The 17,347-nt window shown below is 35.6% G+C and overlaps 2 protein-coding genes across 3 annotated transcripts; both read right to left on the bottom strand.

Annotated features, from left to right (window-relative positions):
- On the bottom strand, nt 6,349–12,389 carry LOC105160009. 2 transcript variants are annotated; one of them, XM_011077270.2, is made up of 4 exons: nt 12,095–12,389; nt 10,082–11,281; nt 7,628–9,825; nt 6,349–6,684 (listed from the first exon to the last, which is right to left on the bottom strand). In XM_011077270.2, the coding sequence occupies exons 1-3, from the start codon at nt 12,314–12,316 to the stop codon at nt 7,675–7,677; spliced, it is 3,573 nt and encodes a 1,190-aa protein (XP_011075572.1). In that variant the 5' UTR covers nt 12,317–12,389; the 3' UTR covers nt 6,349–6,684; nt 7,628–7,674. The 2 variants fall into 2 exon arrangements, with proteins under 2 accessions (XP_011075572.1, XP_011075580.1); XM_011077278.2 differs by lacking the exon at nt 6,349–6,684 and having other exon boundaries at nt 6,702–9,783.
- On the bottom strand, nt 13,272–17,105 carry LOC105160000 (nudix hydrolase 25). Its single transcript, XM_011077245.2, has 6 exons — nt 16,887–17,105; nt 16,164–16,214; nt 15,658–15,750; nt 15,262–15,356; nt 13,636–13,747; nt 13,272–13,547 (listed from the first exon to the last, which is right to left on the bottom strand). Exons 1-6 carry the CDS (start codon nt 16,950–16,952, stop codon nt 13,446–13,448), a joined length of 519 nt encoding a protein of 172 aa, XP_011075547.1. The 5' UTR covers nt 16,953–17,105; the 3' UTR covers nt 13,272–13,445.

The raw sequence follows: 17,347 nt of genomic DNA, 5'->3' as shown, positions 1-17,347 counted from the left end.
TCATACTCATCTTTCAGTACAGCCGACATTTGTTTCCATATTTTAAGGTTATGTATACATTATTTAATCCATCTTGCACTAATTTTTCCTTTCATAACATTTCAAATTTATACTTTAATAGGACTGTGCTGGGCAATTGATGGTACAATTATACCAGCAAGTGTTACTGTACGTTTACAAAATGCATACCGTTCACGACATGGGATATCTCACATAATGTTATGGATGTTTGCGATTTTGACCTAGTGTTCACATATGTCAGCTGGATGGGAGGGTAGCGCAAATAGTGTCCGTGTGTTCATGGATTGCCTGAACAATGACCCGGATTTTTCTTGGCCACCAGATGGTAGTACTATTACATTCGTAATAAATTCATTGTATACGAGAGGCATATTGTATTTAAACCCTTATTCTAGGGTGATAATAAATGGTTACGTCTCTTGTGATTTCAGATAAATACTACTTAGTGGATTCCTCTTATCCTAATTTTTCTGGGTTTTTGCGTCGTACCGAAAAGATTGTTATCACATTAACTCGTTACAAGGTAACAACTGTTAAAATCGTGGTCCGAAAGAATTATTTAACCAGCGTCATTCTCAATTTCATAATATAATTGAGCGGGCATTTCGTGTGTTAAAGAACCAATTCCCTATTATTAAAGGACCTATGCCCTACTATAGTTTACATTGTTAGCGAGATCTTGTCATTGCTTGTTGTGGCATCCACAACTTTATACGAAAATTTTCCATCAATGACCATTTTTTTTACCATGGGGAACTTGGAGAGTTTGACAGTTATGACAATCTAGCAAACAACAAATTTCATCGTTTGCCTCAGCAATAGCAAGAAGATATTGACACGCAAAAAGCCTTCCGTGTGCAATGACAGGCCATTTGTGGGATGGGCGGGGGACCATTAATGTATAGTTATATGAATAGTTGTATCTGCTATCCGTTAAATCTTAATATTATGAGTTATACAAACAATCTAATCGGAATAGAAGTAACTTTATTCTAAATATAATAATAATGGTATATTTGCAATAAAATTAATCGAAGTAAGCATTTAGAACAACTGGTCATGTTTATTAAATCTTCAATAAGAAAAATATGCCTGTCTCGATAATCTTATCTACTTTTGCGCCGCTAGTTACTTTTATTTTAAGGATATGTCATATTCTTGTAAGCTCATTTTTCTTCATTTAGCATTATTTTAAATATGATAATAATAATAGTATATTAGTTTTAAAAGTAGCTCTTGGAACATACTCAATACTTGTACGTAATTTTAAAATTTAATACATTTATTAAAGTACTGAAGGAGAAAAGATAAAATAAAATAAACGACTTATAATATTTTTGTGAATAATTCTTGTTAACTTTAAATATTCATGAATATATATAATTATTCATAGAGAAATTTAATGAAATGATTTTTTTTTGCAGGATAAATCAACATTCTCTGAAATAAAGTCGAATGACATAAATACCCTTTAGTTTTGTAAATACCCCTTCAAAAGGTATTTGTATAAAATTTTGCTATTGAATAAGAGTGATATTTTTAATCGCAACTCCTACCAAAAAGAGCCTCTCAATTAAAATTGGGTTTGTGAGAATATACTAGATTCAACATTTCTCATACGTAAACAAACTAAACAAAAAGATAACCATTAAAGCATAACATTAAATTTCATTACCATTAAAGCATCACATTATATTCCACCCTACTATGAACAAGGTACACAGTGCTTGCAAACCAGGGGTGCACGTGCATAGCAAATGCTGTAGCGCAGTCCACTACAAGCATACCATTTGCTGTTTTATGAAGTTATCCAACAAACGACCCCTGTTACCACAAAAGAAACACATAGTACTAAAAGATAAATATATGCAGCTCATTGGCAAACTTGTCACATTTCTAGCAAAAAGAACTACAGCTCAGGACAACCGATGCCGCATTATAGAAAATGTTTCATCATCAGCCTTAAGTTGGTGCCTCATCAGGCGCTGAGGATTTTGGCGAGGTGCTGCCATCATTCTGGGTAGAAGAGAATGCAGTAGGCGGAGGATTATTAAATTCAGTGGTTGGGACTCCAGGAATTGGGAGAACAGAGTCTACCTCAGTGTTAGAATCATAAATCTCTTTAAAAAGCGTATCTAATGACAAAGAGTCGCTTGAGCTATCAGAAATTGGGTGAACACAGAATCAAAAATGATAGTTACAGGCTCATTAGACGGCTGGGGATCAACCAAACCTGGATTCGCACCGAACATATCATTACTAGCTTCTTCATCATTGCTGATCCAGATGATCTCATTTTCCTCTTCCTCAAACAGCATGCATAGTTGATCCCACAATGGCTCGTAAGCATTCATATAGCATCGGGCTAGCTTATTCTCTTGTTCATTTTTAGCGTCGAATGGTTAAGACTAATTAAGAAAATAAGTAAAAGGAATTGTCAGTAAGAATAATAAACACAAACCACTTATCATGATTAAACAAAAACCTGACAAATTTGTTCCCAAACCCCATCTTCAGTTGTTACTTTGCGCTCATACACATTCCAAACAACGCCAGTGTGGTTTCCAACCCATTGAAATGTGTAGTACCTCTCGTGAAACTTGTCCAAACGATTGTAACCTTAGCTGTAAGTAACTCGAGACGCGTAAACCTTATTTACGTCAAAAATGGCAGAATGAACAACGTGCATGTTATTTGCGGCAGGACAAAAAATACCTACTTTTTGAGGTCGAGCAATGCTTGGACGAATGTATTCTCCATCTCCCTCGTCCATTTCCAGCTATAGAACATCTAGGGCGGAAAGTAGTACCCGTTTGGCCACATGATGAAGCTGCAAAAGAGAACAAGGTTTGCAGAAGATTAAAATTAAAACACAGCAGCAGGGAGTGACTTTGTAAGGTTGCATGCAACTGCTATTTATAGAGATATTGATGCACAATGGTTGCATGGATAATAGATGCAATTGTGGGGACTTGGTAGTAAAAAAACACACTAAAAGCAATCTGCTAGGAGTAATGAATTGCAGGTTGTTGGCAAGCAGCATTGAAGGCCATACTCTCGTCTTGCTCACTCAACCAAATGTAGTGATTATTCCTCAAGTGGCTGCAACAGTGAGGATTGAAGGGGGAAGATTTGCAAACATTGTGTCAGGCCAATTTCCCTCGTCCTCGCGGGAATGATGCACCTCTTTCTAATTGACTACTAACTCCCAACCACCCGTTCCACTATTAATGAATATATATCATGATTTATGGCAATTGATATGAAGAATAATCACATCAATTTATTGTCAATTGTCACTCAAAAATAGTGCAAGTGGACAATTGCAAAGTGGCTATTAATGATTTAATTATATTATATTATCAAAATAAATAATTATGTATATCTTTTAATACATAATGGGTTAAGAATTGAGATATAAGACGTGTTTTTTTATATTTAATTTTTACATTTTTTATATTTTTATGTGTACAATTAAAAATATATAACAAATAAATTATATTATATATAGTCATTTTACTGGATTGTCTATCGTAATTCTTACAAGAATTTCATGTTCATGTCCGTTTTCATATTGTAGCTCTTCTTTTTGTTCAATTTTTAGTTGCCACTTTTTGTTGGAGGAAAATGAAAATGTTATCATAAATTTAGAATAATTAAGTTAATGTATAATTACACAAGTTTTATCAAAGTAATTATCCAATGATAAGTTATTCCAAGGAACGGGACATACTCTTTAAATTTAAAAATAAAAGGAACAAATTATAATTATAGATAAATAGACAAAACTTTAGTATGATTTATCGAAGTACATTAAAAATAGAAGGATCAAAATTCCACAGAAAAATTAACTTAAAAATTTCAAACCCTTTCAATTAAGGGTGGTCTAAATGAACGCAACAATAACTGTAAATTTAATAGATGTATAAAATAAATTCCATGTGTTAAAACCCCAATATATATTGTGCATTTATAAATTGCAGAGATGGTATACAATCAGTTCTATGTGTTTACAGAACTCTGATACATGTAGAGAAGGAAGGAAAGCAGTTACCTAGCAACCTGTCAACTGCTACTAACTAAACCGCTATTTCAGTAATAAAGTCGCAGTTTGGTTAAAAGAGACTTTATCTATCAAAGGCTGAAAGAAACGAAAAACAAAAACGTTCTTTCACTAAAAAGAGTTGTTAGTGCTATTTGCGCCTGACAGCAGCAACTTTCTTCTTCCTTAGTTCTTCAACTGTTCATCATCGTCCACAAGCTTCAAACTTGTGTAGTTTTCAGATCCTTGATCAGCCTTATTCTTGTCAGTAGCTTTTAATTTTACAAGAAAATAAAAAATATATAATAAAGAAATTATATTATATATAGTCATTTTAGAAATTTATGTACAAAACAGTTCTTATATCTCTTATCTTCATGCTCTAATTATTTTGTGTGGGAAGGAGCAATGCACATCTTCACCTGTAGCCCATAAAAGAAAGGAGAGAGATGTACCTCAAATGAAGCAAAGAATTAAAAACTTGTACCGAGAGAAGAAGAGAAAATATCATAATTTTATAATATCTCATATTCAATGAATTTGGTCGACCCATATAATTAATTTCAGTAAAAAAAAAAAAATCTAAGCCAAATATATTATTAATTCTCACATCTATATACTTAGGTCTAGAAATAACTAATTCAAACATATTTTCAATTCTCACACAGATAGTGTAAGTGGAGAATTGCAGAGTTGCTATTAATGTGGATAATTTTTTTTTATTATCCAAATAAAATAATTATGTGTATCTTTTAAGAGATAATGGGTTAACAATTGAAATGTAAACCATGGTTTTGTAGGTTTTATTTTTAGGATTTTTTATATTGTATTTTGTATTTTTATGTGTACAATTAAAAATATATAACAAAGTTAGTATATTATATATGGTCATTTTAGTGGATTACCTGTCGTAATTCTTAAAAGAATTTTTCATCTTCATGTTTGTTTTCATATTGTTGCTCTTTTTTGGGTTCGATTTTTAAGTCGCCACTTTTTGTTCGGCGAAAATGAAATATTTTCATAAATTTAGAATAATTAAGTTAACGTATGATTGCACAAGTTCTATCAAAGTAATTGGCTAATCATAAGTTATTCCAACGAACAGGAGATAACTCTCTAAATTTAAAAATAAAAGGAACAAAATTGGACGGACAAATTAACTTCAAATTTCGAACTCTTTCAATTAAGGGTGAGCATTTATAAATTGCAGAGATGGTATTCATAAGAATTATCTTTTATTATTCAAATAAAATAATTAGGTATATCTTTCAAGATATATTGGATTACGAATTAAAATGTAAAATATACTTGTTTCAGGTTGTACTTTTTTTATACTGTATTTTTTAATTTTACAACAAAATAAAAAATATATGATATTAAATTATATTATATATAGTCATTTTATAAATTTATGTACAAAAGTGTTCTTGTATCTCTTATCTTCATTGTGTGCCAATTTGTATGGAAAGGAGCACCGCACATCTTCAGTTGTAGCCCATAAAAAAAAAAAAAAAGAAAGAAAGATGTACCTTAAATAAAGCAAAAAAAGAAAAACTTTTACTGAAAAAAGAAAAGAAAATGATAAGAGGCAGTTCCATAATTTTATAATTTCTCATATTCAATCATTTTGGTCAACCCATGTAATTTATTTCAGTAAAAAAAAACATCTAATCTAAATATATTTTTAATTCTCACACCTATATACTTAGGTTTAAAAATAACTAATCCAAACATATTCTCAATTTTTACACAGAAACTAATAAAATATTTCTATACAAATAAAATTGATGAAAACTGAAATTAAAAATGAAAACACAACCAACCGCAGCTCGAGATTTTCACCAAATCTTCAGTAATTAGTCAATTCCCTAAAAGATAACACAAGTCATTCACTTTCCTTTTTCCACTTCGTTTCCTTCTATATGTATCTCCTCTATACACACACACACAAACTCACGCATACATATATATATATATATGTAATTTTTAATCCTTCCGTAAACTTTTATATATATGTTCTTGTATAATTGATTTGAGATGAAGTTTTCTTGCTTGTCTGTTTCTTGAGGGTAATATTCTGAAATATATTAAAAGGAATAAATATATAATATTAATTCTGTGACAAAAGCATTAGCGGCAACTATATATAAGCGCCTTAACATAATTTCCAAGCATCCCTGCAGAATAACCAACCTGATGCATACCTCAACACTTAGTTTGAGGATATCCCACATAACAAAGACTTGGGAATCTTGGAAAAAGTTCATTTTATGTAGTAGCATCACTTAGATTCCAAATGTGAGCTTTCTTCCATGATATTAAAAAAATTGCTACACCATCACATGCAACATATTGTTCTGTTTACCAGCCTAACCTCCTCCTTAAACAGAGATCATGTCTCAGTGTCTGATCTACATGATGACAGAATTACTGATAATAACAGTGTGAAGCACTTGATCTATCAGCCAAAATGCCAACCTGAGGCGAGTAGCTACAACTTCGTTCCAGTTAGTCTTCAGAAGGGAAGCTGCTTTCCACCTTTCTCTACAGCTGGCTGTGAAAATTATGCACCATGCTCACATCAAACTAGCTTCCATTTGCATCACGAAGAACTGGGCCCTCTGCATGATCATAGACAGAGCATCAGAGCCATCTGAGTGAAAAGAGCACGGCTATTCTTTTTTCTGGATATTAAAACCAGTGTTACAAGTAAAATGCTTATCACACATATTCAAAGTCAAGAGACTCAAACACAGTTTGCAAAAGGTAAAGAGAGATAGAGTTTGAGAGATGGCCCCCAGTGATTGCCATATTGGATACCATATCCTTCTAATTTGATCTGATGGACGTCATTACAAACAAGTATTTTTGGTTTTGTTTTATTTCTTCTATAACGCCTGCAGATACAGCATTTCCAACTGCCATGAGATACGCAGTCCACAAGAAATTGAAGGACAACCGTGCACATCCACAATTTAAGATTTCTCCTTCAAATACCTGAAATAATGTCTAAGTAAATTGCGAATAAACTAAAAGATGATATTGTACTGGATGCAACCAGCATATCCTACTGTCAACAACAGGTATTTCCTGCCTGTAAAAAGTGAGAATCTTGATCACAGAAAGCATCACATATGGAGTATTCTCCATTGCTCTTTCGGTCAGAGAATATAACTGCAGAAATGCTTCATTCAATTATTATATCTACATCACACCTAAATACACAATTAAGATGGGAATTGTGTATGTACAGAAAGAAGACCTTATGATGGGTTCACCATAACATTCTTTTATCTGCTTCATGTTCTACAAGCAGTGAGAAGTAAAAAGAACATAGGAATCAGATGAATAAGAAATGAAGTTGCCGATGCAGCCACAAGCATTGCCTGGAACAAAAGCAAATCTGTACCCATATGACCTCCACAAGTAGCCATGACGCCTCTTACCAGAAAACTTAAATGGTTGCCATTTGCACCTAGAAAACTGGTTCAATATTCTAATTTTATGGTTACCAGAAAATTTATGGGGATGCCACAACATTGAACTTTTAATTATAATGAATACCATGCTTGGACACCAAACTTTTACGCATTCCTCAAGTTCCTAGTCAGTCAGGGCTTTAAGCTTCTACGAGCACTCAGTTCCTGCCGCTTCTGAAGCACAGGCCTAGCAGGTCCAGCTCTATTTGCAATTCCGATGGATTCAGTTTTGGAAGGCCTTGGCCTTAGTTTACGCCGCTGATTATTTTCTGAAGACCTCTCTTCGCTTGAAAGATCAAATCTCCCTTCTGTTTGATCTGGCTGGAATTTGGGGGGGCGGGGCCGTAATTGTCGACACTGTGGCTTCTCCATTGTTTGCTTATGCTTTTGCATGGACACTACTATTGATGAATCTTCAACTGATTTTTCTTCTGTGGACATCTCTGCACTTATCGCATCTGATTGATGCTCTGAAACATATTTCCTGTCTCCACATCTATTTTGCTGCTCCAAGTTTCCCAAGATATTCTTCTGTTTGTTTTGCATCATTGATCCAGAGGTCTCTTCAAAACAAAGGATCACCTTTTGCCCATTTTCAGCATTACCTTCCACTTTTAATGTCTCTGTCCCCATCCTTTCAGATTCTTCCATTGGTTGATCATGTTCAGCTATTGCCACTGGCTGTTCTGAAAAGGAACTCGTTATGTCTTGTGTTTGCTTAATTTGATCTTCATTCTGCTGTTTATGAGGATGTTCGTCAGCTTGTGTTTTCCCAGAGTGACAGTTCTCTTCATTGTTCTCTTTCTCAAGCTTCCTCAGTTGATCACAATGTTTGAACTCATCATTCTCTTTTTGGTCTCTGTAAAAAAAAATACAATGTAGTTCTTCAGGTTGATTCTGCTCAATGATTGCTTCTGGTTGTTCAATCTGCAGATTTTCTTCTTCAAGAACTTCAAATGACTTCTTGATATGAGTTTCTTCTTCAATCAAGGGGCAGTCTCCTCCAGAAATGCTTTTTTCTCCAGTTACTTCCCCTTGTCCCCCTTTGAGTTGATCTTGACGCTGAATCAAATTAGATTCTTGTTTTTGCGGCTCACTAAGTACCAGATGCTGAACTTGTTTCCTGATCGCCTCCTTTAGAACAGGGTTTCTACTATGCTCATTCCCTCCAAGCTGTTGTTCCCTGAGGTAGTCATCAACATGGTATTCTCCATTTTGCGGGTCAACATTACTCCTTATGCTAGCTTGATGTTTTGAAGTCTTCTCACTGATAACATCCTGTATCCCTGCTTTGTGATTCAGCCGATTGACCCTCTCATCTTTGTCTTCGTTCAATAGAATTAGTCCCGCTATTGCTTCTTTGTTCTCATGCAGCTGTATCTGTGCATGGTTTTGCTCTTCAATGCAACTACCTTGGTCTCCTTCTAAATGGTTCTGTTCCGAAACCACCTTAGCTCCAGGTGGTCTGCCAAATGAACTCTCTTGTATCTGCTGTTCGTTCAGATCATCAGTGAATTTATATTCTTGTTCTTGAGGTTCAACGTCATTTATTGCATACACTTTATCAGCTGGGATTTGCTGATTGATTTTATGATGTTGCATTCCTTCAGCGTGATCTTGTATTTCAATCTGTTCGTTTATATTTTCTTTGGATTGATTTTGCTCCCCAGTGTCCAGTTTGTTTTCCTCCATCAGAGCTCCTGTCGCAGTTGCCTCTAGTAGTTCCACGAGCTCCCCAGTTTCTTCAATCTGCAGACCTCTCTTACGAGGTCTACCCCGTCTCCTCCCAGTGTGAGGTGTATGCTTTGACTGAATACTTCTCTTTTGCACTGTAATTCTTTTGCTCCCCTGCTCCTGCCCCTGCATACTGATTGGCGTTTTCTTATGACAACAAGAAGTTGCATGAGGTCTAGGACTAGTATCTCCACCAACATTTTGTTGCTCTGTTCCAATGTTTTCTTGACTGACTATGTTATCTTGTTGCTGAGGCTCAACATCGATCACCATATTGCTTGGTTCTGCTTGCCCTTCAACACTTACTGAATCGTGGTTTACTTGTACTTGAAAATGCTCAACTCTTTGAAGATTCCTCCTAGCTGATTCATCATCTACCGTTACATCTTGTATTTCTGCTGCTTCCATGATTTCCATATACACTTCTTCAATTAGCTCGTCCAGCATGTCTTTCTCATGTGGTTCCACTCGACCGACATGGCCAAATTCTTCTTCCATCATGTTTACCTTCACAGCAGGGGGAAACTCACAGGTCAACCATTCTGGAACCTGACAATTAATATGACTTCAATAGAGCTACAGAATTTCTTTTGGTTCTCAATGTACAGATAGATATAGCAGTTCATTTCGACAACTTAGTCAATAGGGACCACAGCTATAAACTATTAAGATCCAATATAGTTCCATATAACCCTATCAGTTTCAGCAGTTAAGTGCTGATTCAAAAGCTATTCTACTGGAATTTTAAACAGGACAACACATTCTTTGTCAATTAAACATTTAAATAAACAATTTCTTTCAATACCATATTCTCATCATTGATGAGGCAGACTTCAGTGCTGCGGCGATAACACTGGCCTTCTTGTAGTTGACTTTGTTCCTCGTTCTTTCGTTTCTCTTCCCCCATCAGAGCTTCTCTCTGAGTTGCCCCCTGCAGTTCCATGGTCTTTCCATTTTCTCTCATCTGCATATCTCTCTTACAAGATCTTCCCTGTCCGCTCCCAGTCGGAGGTGTATACTTTGAGTGAATGCTCCTCTCATGAGTCCTAACTTTCTCACTCCCCTGCTCATTAATCAGTTTTTCCCTACATGACCAGGGAATAGTACTAGGTATAAAGATATCATCACCACTATCTACCTTTTCTTGTTGCAGGGTCTCAATTATTTCTTCATTAACTCTATATTCCTGTTCCACAGGCTCAATCTCAATCACTGTAGCACTTTGGTCTACTTGGCCCGCAACATCAATTGAACCTTGATTCCCTTGAATATCTTCATCAGTCACTTCATGTTCTACCATTATATATTGCATTTCCATTGCTTCCTTACTTCCCATGCACACTTCATCTTCTGCTTGAGTCACATGCACTTCTATCATCATGTTCTCCTCGCAAGGCTGATCATAGCTGCAGTCCCAACCTCGACCTCGACCACGACGGCAACCCCTACTGCTAACTCGACCACGACCTCTAGCCCTACCCCTACCCCGACCCCGGCCCCGACCCCGACCCCGACCCCGCCTTCGGACTTCTTTATGCTTATGATGAATCTTTATTCCTCTAGCACTTTGTTTCCGTCTTTGACTCCATTTCCTCTTATGATTCTTTTTCTTCCTCTTTCTTCCTTTCCCCTTAAGGCTAAAACTACTAGAGCTAGATGAGGAACTAGATTCATATGTGGAGCTGGAGCTGGAGCTGAGGCTGGGGCTGGGGCTGGGGCTGGGGCTGTAGCTAAGGCTAAGGCTAGGGCTTGGGCTATTCATATACGTAAGGGTTGGAGTACGTTTAGAAGTGCGATTCAGTGTGATGCTTGCTTTACCAATCAAATAACACCCACCATGAACCTCAACAAGATTACCACTTTCAGAGAGCTGCTTCAGATGGTCCTTAAGTAAAGCAGCATGAGACCAAGGCAAGTCATGGTATTCTTCTAAAATAAACTTGGATATTGCCTCCTCATTGGAACCGCCTTCTTCATTCATCTGTTTAATTGCATTCTCAATCATCTGCAGAAAAAATAACTTACAGATAAGAGAACTTGCAAATGAGTTATTATTCAACAGCTCACAAGATAAATTATGGGACATCTATCAGTATTTGCACATACAAGAAAAGGAATTCAAGAAACAAAGGTCTAGCATCCATCCTAAAACCAACTTGTGTCAATATAAGTGGCCCCGAGGGACATATGGGTCTAAGAATTTCTTCATCGAACCAATATGTGGAAATCATCTCAGCAAAATATTTTCAGAAATATATATATACATATATGTATCATGTAAAGTTACAGATGTAACAGATAGGACATGGTACAAGTTTCTAACTAGCCCAACACAAGTTGCATATTGCTGAAAATAATGGCATTTGACTAACCATCCCAACTAAAAACTAGGAGGACAAGCAAAAATCAGCCCATGACCCAAAAGAGACAGATAAGGGTTGAAGCTGGGACGCCCCCGTCGCAGTGCTGAAAGAGAACAAGAAAATGTATAAAAGATAGATGAGAAGAGAAAAGTGATTTTTTATTTTTTTTTCTGGGGGTGGGGGAGGGGGGAGAGATATTGAAAGATGAGGTAAAATGTGATAGTAAATTGACTTTCTACAGCCACAACCAAGCAAGAACATGGACATGCAATCAGTGAAAAGAACCCAAAATACCATCATCTGGCTAAAGCTTTCCTAAATCAACAATCAGCCCCAAGTATCAGCACAAGCAGAGCAAGATATCATCAAATGCATGCTTCAGACCACAGAGCGCAGTTTTGAGCAGAATGAGCTAGAAAGAAAGAAAAAGGGGAAAAATTTTGAGGAGCAAGTACCCAAGCATAAGGTGGGTGATCAGGGGTGTGAATAGTGGGAAAGAAATCTTGAATGCGCTTTTCGATGAAAGTTTTCTGTGGAAGGGTGAGTGATTTAGCTGGGGTTGAGGCTATGGCGCACTTCATTAGCAGTGATTTGAGGTTATCCAGTGCATGGTGGTTGCCGGGGGCCGTGGTCGTTGCAGGTGGAGGTGGTGATGCTGGTGGTTTGGGGCTGTCCATTTCAGAGTGGAGTTTCAGTTGACTGTGTGTGTGTGTGTGTGTGTCAAATTCTTGTCTTGTTTCTACTTTCTTTCTTGTGGAGCTCCACTTATTTATTATTTTTAAATGTAATTTAACTTGAAATTATTAATAATATGGAAATAATAATAAAAAATTTATTTTTGAGATTTTATTATTTTGTTGTCAAAAGCCACTCTGCTCTTCATCGTGTGATTCTTCTAGTGGGTAAAAAGCATTTCTTTTTTATATTGTGGATTTGTGTTTTGGAAAAAAAATAATAATAATAAATTGAAAATATGTAGTAATCTAATGTGTGCTTATGTCTTTTCAGTATCATTACAAAGAGTATGGAAAGAATAAGGCATCTCAAAATGTTGATGATTGTTTGATTGAGTAGGAAAGGAAGCTATAATAATTCGATTCGATCAAATTAATTATAAAATAAATGTATTATAATAATTAGTTATTTTCTTGAATTATAAATCGATCGTGCCATAAATATATTGCACTTACAAGTATAATTATTTCAAATTTATTGTGTGATTGATGTACATTTTAAATAAAGTGATCAATTACATAGCAAGTGTGATATACTTACTTAAAATTGGTTTGATTCGACCAACTTGATTTAAATTATTATTTTCCCCTAATTAGTTATTAATGAACTCAAACTCACCTTATATTTCCTGTTAAATCCCAATCTTCTCCCAAGTATTAATCAACCTTATATTCTATTTTAGTTGATCACAATCGTGCTCGTCTGTCAATTCCCTTGAAGCAGCGTTGCAAAGTCGTGTTTCAAATGTTTATAGTCATGCCTAATTTCAAGAATGAACATGTAAATCAGCTCTTCTTTTTTCATAGCCCAACACAAACAAGTTTTAACAGCAAGACAAATCCAACTGGAGAGATCAACTAAAATAGCAACTTTGACGAGAAATAAGGAGAAAAAGCATTAGATTCTTGAAGAAACATTTATTAGAAATAAACACCTAATCTGAAAGTTTCGATCCCCATATACATTTACAACTGAGTTCAAGTACTGCTGCGACTATAGCGAGTCCATGACAACGACAAGAAACAAAAAGAAAGAAAACCTGCAGACGACCACATGCTGCGTTGTTATTATTCACCATTTTGTAGAGTAGCACTTTGTAGCTTTTCCTGAATTGAAGTGAGGCCTGAAGGTTTTCATAACTTCCTCATAAGTTGGCCTCTTGTAGTCCACAGCCTGGTGGAGGCCAAAATTGAGGGAAATGTAAGCTTCTTGATAAAGATAATGGTAAGTCCAGGATTATTTAGAAAGAACGAAAGAATACCTGCTCGATGACTTCTTCTGGGGTAGCCCATTTCCATTCCGAGAATTCTTTATCTGTTTCACCATTAGCTAAGTTGATCTCACTCTCATCTGCTGTTAGTCTCATGAGAAACCTGTCAAGTACCCCGAGTTATTCCTCATCCTATTTCTATTGGTTCGGACCACTTGAAAATGGCACCATTAATCACCAATGTTAACTTAATTAAATTAGCAGAATATGTGCTTGCAGGCATGGTATGTTTTACAAACTGCCGAGGCTGGTATCTTGCCATTTGAAGTAATGGTTCTTTTCCTTTTGTCAAGTAGTGGACAATCGTTCACTTTTAAATAATAACTTCAAAAATAGCATTCTGGCATGAATCCTGAATATGCGATTTCTTGCACAGGTTGATTTAAGACAATGAATGCAAATGAGAACTTCAAACAACAAGGCTTACAATATGCCAAGCTGAACAAATTAATTTATCCTCAACTCACAGAGATCAACAACAGATGATGCTTCCTACTGGTTGTCATGGTCAACTAAAGATGCATAATTTGTATTCTTACGTTTTCAGGCCATGGCTTAAATCTGCCTACTCATTTGAAGCATTCAACTGCTTTCTGAAGATGGTTACAGCTTTTAAGACCCATTAGCTGATGAAATAAAATTTCAACCAGTATATCAAATACATTACACATTTACACATTAAAAGAAAAGTTCTACATCAAGAAGTAAAACTTTTACGTAAATAAGATCGTGGAGGAACTTTTGTTTTGTAGTAAATATAATGCTTAAAATTATTAAAGAAGCAAACCAAATTCTGTCTGTTTGGTCCTAATCACTTAATCATCTAGACCAAAACTCGCATGCTTTTGTCAGTGGTTGCATTCATGGAACCGAAAGTATATTTTATTCTTATACATGAGTTGTGCCTCCTCATCGCTAGAATGGTAACTCTAATCCATTGGACAGAATATTAGGTTCACCATTGGACAGTATATTTTATTTCAACACATAAGGAAGTTGTTGATTCTTGATCTTATCAGAACTATTCTTTTATTATTACTATCGTCAGCATAATTGATATCACAGACATTGGGTCATGTTACATAAAAGGAGAGGAAGAATTCTGAATAACTGATGCTCAATAAATCAATAACTAAGTCCTGGTCGTTGTATAACCTGGCTGCTTTGTATCTCAAACATTTTTTTAGCAACCATGAGGCTGGATATGTTTTCTACTGGCCAGTTTATATCAACTAGAATCCAAACACACAAGTCTGCTTTGTAGGTTATGAAATCCAAACTACGTCACGGTCTCATAGGAGTGCATCATATGAAATGCCAATAAAGGACCGAACTTAAAAGAAGGAAGTGAAATGCATGGGTGCCAAGAAACAGACACATCTTGTTTCGACAACACACACGTTAGCAAAATTACAAATTCACATTTATGGTTATCAGATCACAGCCTGTAAGAATCATAAGCAGTTAATCATCTGGCCGGCGGAAAGATCACATGCTATAGTAATTTCCTGACATCATGTCCTTTTGGGGATTCCATCTCAATGAAAGTTAGCATGCATGCATATACTATATAGCATGGTATTGATGTCATAGAACATCAGTCAGTGACACACTAACCATTTTTGTGCCTGTCCATGCCATTCTCCTCGCCAAAGACGATTCACTTTCGCCTTCACAGCAGGGGGGAAGTCGTAGGTCAACCATCCAGGAACCTGATAATTCATAAGATTTCTTATAAATAGATACACAGGCTGTTTTAGTTTGCGAAGCCAATAATTAACATGGCAGTAGCTGAGTTCTTAGTCAAAGAGCGATCACACGGAAAACAAGCAAGTTTTCGATATAAAAACATTGATCTCAAACATGAATAGAAAACATAAGTGGAAAGAATGAAAAGACCAATTTTGTTATAGCCGTTGGCACAAAAGCACATAGAAAGAGAATACAGACATGTTTGCAAGCAAAGCAAACATCGAAGAAAGATGACGGCAGCAAACATCATATGAGACAGACCTCATCTATTATTTCAGCAGACAAGATTCCAGTTTCTTCCCTCAATTCTCTGATTGCTGCAGACCTTGGGTCCTCACCTTCTTCAATACCTCCCTGACAAGTATGTATATGGAAGTTCATTCTCTAAGTAAATATGATAAAATAGTAAACTATTACAAGTCAAATCTATATGAAAACAGGAGCATAATGCTGAAAATGATAGTGTGAATGGTCGTGTACCAATTGCCATGCTTCGTCTAGCTTTCATCACGACGAAGCATTTGAAATTTGAAATGAAGTTATATCTTTGAGACTTAACTACTATAAAATCCATTTTACCAGCCATTGCCACTCCATGCAAAAAAGCATAAAATACCAAGACAAATCCAGCATTTAAAAAAGGAAGAAATATTCAAATAAGGGATTCTTATGGTAGTTTGGCATACAAAATGCTTGTTAAGAATCACTGCACAAACAAATAAAGATGGTCACAGATTAACCCTCTTTCCAGCCACCAGTGACATTACCTGAGGCATCTGCCATGCTCCAGGAACATTCAGTTTAGAAGCCACAAACACCTGGAAGCAAATTGCACAAAGTTATTGAATTTGCTTGCAGATCCAATTGCAGCTTTTATCAAAAAAATAATCACTCCACAGCAATTTTTCATTTTCAATCCTCATTTATTTGAGTTGTCACTCCTACGCCAAATTTATGCTTAAGATAAATCTAAAAAATTCCTATTAAATACCTGGTAGCATAGATCTCCAAGGGCAAAGAGAAAAAAAAACAACCAATTCAACCACTAGTGTAGATTAAATAAGAAAGATAAATAACAAGAAAAAACAATACCAAAAAATGAGAGACATGCTCAATTATTATATCACCAAAGAGTCTGTGAAACCTGAAGCATGATTTGAATAAATAAGTTAAGAAATTATGGGATTAACAAACAAGAAGCATACTAATCATATTAGTATTAGAAGAAGTAAAAAAAGATTGAGGTGCCAATTAGATAAAAAAGCACAATATATATAAGAATATGTTTATTTTAGCTTAAAAACTACAAGAGAAAAATGAAAAAAGAAATCCAGCCATGCCCTCATTGTTCTTCTTAATCACACTGAACCCGGAAAGAAAGACAGCATTTTGATTCGAAAATTTATGCGAAAAGAAAAAGAAATATGTAGTGCTAATTGATAACCGCATGGAAAACAAATCAAGAAGGCATATATGTATTATTTTGGTACCATGTTATCATCATTGATGAGACAGACGCCGACGTTGGGGCGATAACCAGAGGGCAGACCCTCCATTGATTTTTTAGCTCTCTAGAAATTCAGTTGGGAACTGAAACTCAAACTCAAAGAAGAGGTGAGAGGTGAGAGGTGAGAGAATTTTCTGAGAGAGAATGCAAATCACTATCAGAATATCACTTTAGCTCAAAGTCAAACACATTCATATGCACTGTGTTAGTGTGTGTACTGTGTGTAAGAATGAGGTGATGATGACGTGGAGTGCGTTGAGACTTATACGACTTTTTCTGCTTTTCCTCCTCTGTGCTTATCGTGCGCATTCAATTCAATTCAATTCAATTCTGCTTTTTCTTTTCTTTTCTGTTTTTCTTTTTATGGGTTTTTAAATAAATGATATATATTTACATTACAACATATATATATATATATAGTGGAGGAAAGATTTGGTGCTGAGG

The sequence above is a fragment of the Sesamum indicum genome, linkage group LG1 (assembly GCF_000512975.1).
Source record: "Sesamum indicum cultivar Zhongzhi No. 13 linkage group LG1, S_indicum_v1.0, whole genome shotgun sequence".
Classification (NCBI taxonomy): domain Eukaryota; kingdom Viridiplantae; phylum Streptophyta; class Magnoliopsida; order Lamiales; family Pedaliaceae; genus Sesamum; species Sesamum indicum.
Note: the sequence above shows the minus strand (reverse complement) of the source record. Positions and strands in the feature narration are given on the sequence as shown.

Bases quoted from the DNA above. Each gene is read 5' to 3' on its own strand.
- LOC105160009 (XM_011077270.2), bottom strand. From the start codon at position 12,316: ATGGACAGCCCCAAACCACCAGCATCACCACCTCCACCTGCAACGACC. The intron at 11,282-12,094 runs GTACTTGCTCCT...TTTTTTCTGCAG, and splicing joins ATCACCCACCTTATGCTTGG to ATGATTGAGAATGCAATTAA. The intron at 9,826-10,081 runs GTATTGAAAGAA...ATTAATTGTCAG, and splicing joins TCATCAATGATGAGAATATG to GTTCCAGAATGGTTGACCTG.
- LOC105160000 (XM_011077245.2), bottom strand. From the start codon at position 16,952: ATGGAGGGTCTGCCCTCTGGTTATCGCCCCAACGTCGGCGTCTGTCTC. The intron at 15,751-16,163 runs GTAATGTCACTG...CATACTTGTCAG, and splicing joins GAGCATGGCAGATGCCTCAG to GGAGGTATTGAAGAAGGTGA. The intron at 13,748-15,261 runs GTTAGTGTGTCA...GGTACTTGACAG, and splicing joins CATGGACAGGCACAAAAATG to GTTTCTCATGAGACTAACAG.